This window comes from Aplysia californica, unplaced genomic scaffold, assembly GCF_000002075.1.
Source record: "Aplysia californica isolate F4 #8 unplaced genomic scaffold, AplCal3.0 scaffold00024, whole genome shotgun sequence".
In the NCBI taxonomy this organism is placed as follows: Eukaryota; Metazoa; Mollusca; class Gastropoda; order Aplysiida; family Aplysiidae; genus Aplysia; species Aplysia californica.
The window spans coordinates 1282092-1286329 of record NW_004797294.1 but is presented as its reverse complement, the minus strand read 5'-3'; the positions used below and the strand labels follow the sequence as shown (position 1 = coordinate 1286329).

The 4238-nt window shown below is 42.0% G+C and overlaps 1 protein-coding gene across 1 annotated transcript in view; it reads right to left on the bottom strand.

Moving 5' to 3' along the window:
• Positions 1-1200: 1200 nt before the first annotated feature.
• LOC118478660 (glutamyl aminopeptidase-like) overlaps positions 1201-4238 on the bottom strand; it is a gene marked incomplete at its 3' end in the record, with an annotated part of 4191 nt that continues 1153 nt past the window's right edge. The window contains 3 exon segments of the mRNA XM_035972693.1: positions 1201-1282; positions 2424-2564; positions 3930-4100. Of these exon segments, the coding sequence (XP_035828586.1) occupies positions 1201-1282; positions 2424-2564; positions 3930-4100 (394 nt within the window).

The following is a 4238-nucleotide window of genomic DNA, read 5'->3' as shown; positions in this document are numbered from 1 at the left end:
ATGTGTGTGTGTGTGTGTGTGTGTGTGTGTGTGTGTGCTGACGAGAGCGCGTTCGTGCTTGTTTTATCATGCAGCAACAATTTCTCTTTGTGGAGAAATTAAATAAATTAATCGTTATCTAATCTTTTCTGATCTGACTGGATCTGATCTTGTCTTGTCTGGTCTGGTGTGGTCTGGTCTGGTCTGGTCTGGTCTGGTCTTGTTTGGTCTGGTCTGGTCTGGTCTTGTCTTGTCTTGTCTTGTCTTGTCTTGTCTAATCTTGTCTTATATTGCCTTATTTTGTCTTCTCTTCTCTTCTCTTATCTTATCTTAACCCTTTGACGGCGGGATACTAGATGTCATCAAGACCAAAGGTAAACTTTGGGTAATACCAGAGAAAAATGAGGACGGAATGTATACCACTATTTTAAATCTTGTAATTATTACACCTGTTTATGATCTATCTACTCCTGGGACGTAGTGGTTCGACACTTTGCTGTTGCAAGCAAGAGGCCTGAGTTCAATACTCGTACAGAGGAGAATATAGATATAGAGTATCTCTGTTCTTCAGCTGGGACTCTGTATTCCTCTCAGGAAATGTTGTAGCTGGCTCAGGCAGGGTCGAAACATCCCACCTCCCAAATAATCTATAATATTGTTGAGGGTGCGGTGGCAGAGCGGTTAGAGCGCTTGTCTCCGAAGCGGAAAGTCAGGGTTCGGGCCTCTGTTCAAACAAGGGTTTGTTTCGCCCCCTCCTACCCACCCAGCAGTAATGGGTACCTGAATTCTTGTTGGGGAAGTAAAGGCAGCATGGGAAGGAACTGGCCACCCTACCACAATATGCTGAAAGCCCCGAAAGTTGTCTCACTAACAAGGCAACCCCCTATGTCCTGATCGGAAGCGGGAACAACTTTACTTTTATTGTGTTGATGGAGGCATAAAACACCCGCATTGAAATAGTTAACATTTTACAATCTGTTTTTTTAAATAGATCATATATATATTGTTATTATATTTTTTAAAAATTAATAAAAGAAAAAAAAAAAGCAAATATGACCCGCCGTCCTATTCCGTCATCAAAAATGTGTCTTATCCCCCTTTACTGTATATTGCTCTGATAAGTTAGTCACCTTCCAGCTCGTGCTGAATAGAGAAAACAGATGAGGAGACACTTTTAGTCGATGAACTCAACTGAAGGTAAAGCTGTACTACAGTGCTTACCTCATACAGATCTCTCTCAGTGTTGAAACTGCTCACGAAGCTAGGCACCATTTTTCCAAAGTTTCGATCTTCCACTGTGAATCTAAAACAAAACAAAACAAAAAAGCAATAGACAAGCGAAAACGAAACAAAAATAAATGGAATACTCTATTCATGCCAGAGAAGGCTAGTTTTATTTAAACACAGGTTTTCATACTGACGTGCAAAGAGAAAATTAATCCAGTCGCTAGCATTTTGTTGTTATTTTAAGGAGTTCAAGTAGCCACTGGCTGGAAAAAGAAAATGTCAACCTCCCACCCCAATTCCGCCATTCTTAAAATAAGTTAACTAACAAAGAAAATCCCTCTAACCAAAAACAAAATTAACCAAAAAAACCCAATATAACAATGTTTATTGTTGAGAAATGAATATCAGATTGTCTAGAAACGCATCTGAAGTTCAAGACAATAACGCCAGACCAGGAAGAAATATATTATACTACTTTACTTTTTTCTTCCGATTGTACCTGTGGGTGTTGCTGGGAGACACACGCGTCTGTCTGAAACATAGCAAGTGGCCTGTTGGAGGGACACCCCGTGAGCTCTGAGGATGTCTGCCACAGATTCACTTCAGCATTGCCTTGGTCTTCCTCTGACTCTTCAGCCAGAATATTTGATGTTATATTCCCTCAGAGCTGGTTGGTTTGGGGGCATCCGTGTGAGGTGTCCGAACCACTTTATCTTTTGTTTTTCAATGTGTGGTTGGACTCGTGTTGCTCCTACCGTGTCCCTTATGATTTCATGTTTTATTTTGTCTCTTCTTGTCTTGTCAGTCCTTCTTCTTAAACATTTCATTTCGCATGTGACCAGCTTCTTCTCTAGGGCTTTTGTTAAGGACCATGTCTGGCCATATATGAGTGTTGGTAACAAAATGGTGTTGATGAGCTTTGCTGTGATGCTCGTAGGCATATTGGGATGTTTCAGGAGAGCTGCGAGTTGATAGCTGACTGCATTGGCTTTCTGGCATCTAGTCTCTATTTCTCCATCTAATCTTCAATTTTCTTTGAAAATGCTGCTCAAGTATTTGAATTCGATTATTTGTTTTAGTTGGGATCCATTGATGTTGATATCCACTTTGTCTGGTCTCCTGCTAACTGTCATGACCTCGGTCTTACTAACACTGATCATCATGTCATGTTTCTCGCAGAAATAACTTAAAAATAAAAATGACTTGGTAGAACTCACCTCTCAACTAAGACCTCGTAGTGGGTCCTGATCCAATCCCACAGCAGCGGCCTTGCGATCTGATTGGACGACACATAGCCAATGAGAGTGAAGAAATCCTGCCTTCTGATGCCTTCTTCGTGTAAAGCTGCTTCCAGAAGTCTGATGTCACGAGGGAAATGGGAGACAAACCATGCATTTGTGAGTAAACGTGGACACTAGTTATTATAAAGGGTTGCTTCCCTTGATATATTGAGGCCAGTACTTTCTTACTCCCCCCCCCCCCCTTCTTCTTTTTACTGATTAGCGTCTTTTTAACCGCAAAATTCATTTTGCTGTATTATGCATAGCAGGATACTATTCCATTTCACGCCATTCTTTACAATACCCCAGCTTATCGTATCATCCAGTGCCCTATCAACTATCATATAACAATAATTGCATCACGATACCACATCACAGTGCACTATACTTTCTTACTCTCTCTCTCTCTCCCTCTCTTTCTCTCTCTCTCTCTCTCTCTTTCTCTCTCTCATTCACTCTCTCTCTCTCTTTCTCTCTCTCTCTCTCACACACTCACTCTCTCTCTCTCTCTGTCTTTCTTCCTCACTCACTCACTCACTCTCTCTCTCTATCTCTATATCTCTCTCTTTATCATATCTTTCTTCCTCCCTCACTCACTCACTCACTCATTCTCTTTCTCCGTCCCCCCCTCTCTCTCTCTCTCTCTCTCTCTCTCTCTCTCTGTGTGTGTGTGTGTGTGTGTGTGTGTGTGTGTGTGTGTGTGTGTGTGTACCGTCAAGAGCAGTCAACGAAACGCTTATATGTCCCTTTCCACTTCCTCCGGGTTTGTCACATCCAGCCCATGGGCGATACCTCATCTCCGATCGTACTCCAATAGCTGCGAGTAAGTCAATCCCTTTTTTTTCTTCCTTTTGGTCTCCATTGCCTTGTCTTATAGCGGATTCTTGCTTCTGGTGTTCTCAGATAGGCCCCAAATGTCTCCATTATTCTTCTCCTTCTTACGATCCATGAAGTACCTTACCGTTCGTTATACTTCTAACAAGGCATACCACACCATGCCACAAAATTATCGTTCCATCCGCACCCTACCATACCGCACAATAGCACATCCTAAAAATACCGCCCAACACAAGATATCATAACGTACAATAAGACATTCTAAATTTTCATTTAATAGATTTTTATAATGTAGGCGAGCTCTTAGCTCATTTGGTAAAATGTTGGACAAAGAAGCAGATGTCCATGGTTCAGATCTTCAAAGGGGCCTTTTAAACTTGTGTTGTTCTATGAAGATTTTGAGGCTGTCAATTAATTTGGCTGGGTTATATCGGAGACTTTCGGAGAACGACGTAATATTCCGAGGTACCGCCTCTTAAATTACCTTACAGTGTTGAAAGAGGCGTCCAAACTTTAAAATCTCGTTATTTTTATATTTTTTTGGTCAGATACAATATTGACGACATCACCAAAAATATTTTCCTAAAACAGAACGAAGTGGACTACCTTTCAATAAGGTAAGGTATGCGAGTACTGGCAAGGGCAAGAAGCAGATTCTCTTTCTCCTGGGCAACCGTCTCGTGAAGGTATTTGCTCCAAACGGCGTCCCAGTCAGACTCTGTGCTGTCGAGGGCCATACCGTATTGGTAGACGGAGCGCTCTATGTCAGGGTTGGGCCTGCATGGGGAAGGAAAGATGTAAGGGCTTCTGGGAATTGATTGACGTTGAGGGTTTGTCTTTTCTTTTGTTGTGTATGCGTGTGTGTGTGTGTGTGTGTGTGTGTGTGTGTGTGTGTGTGTGTGTGTGTGTGTGTAG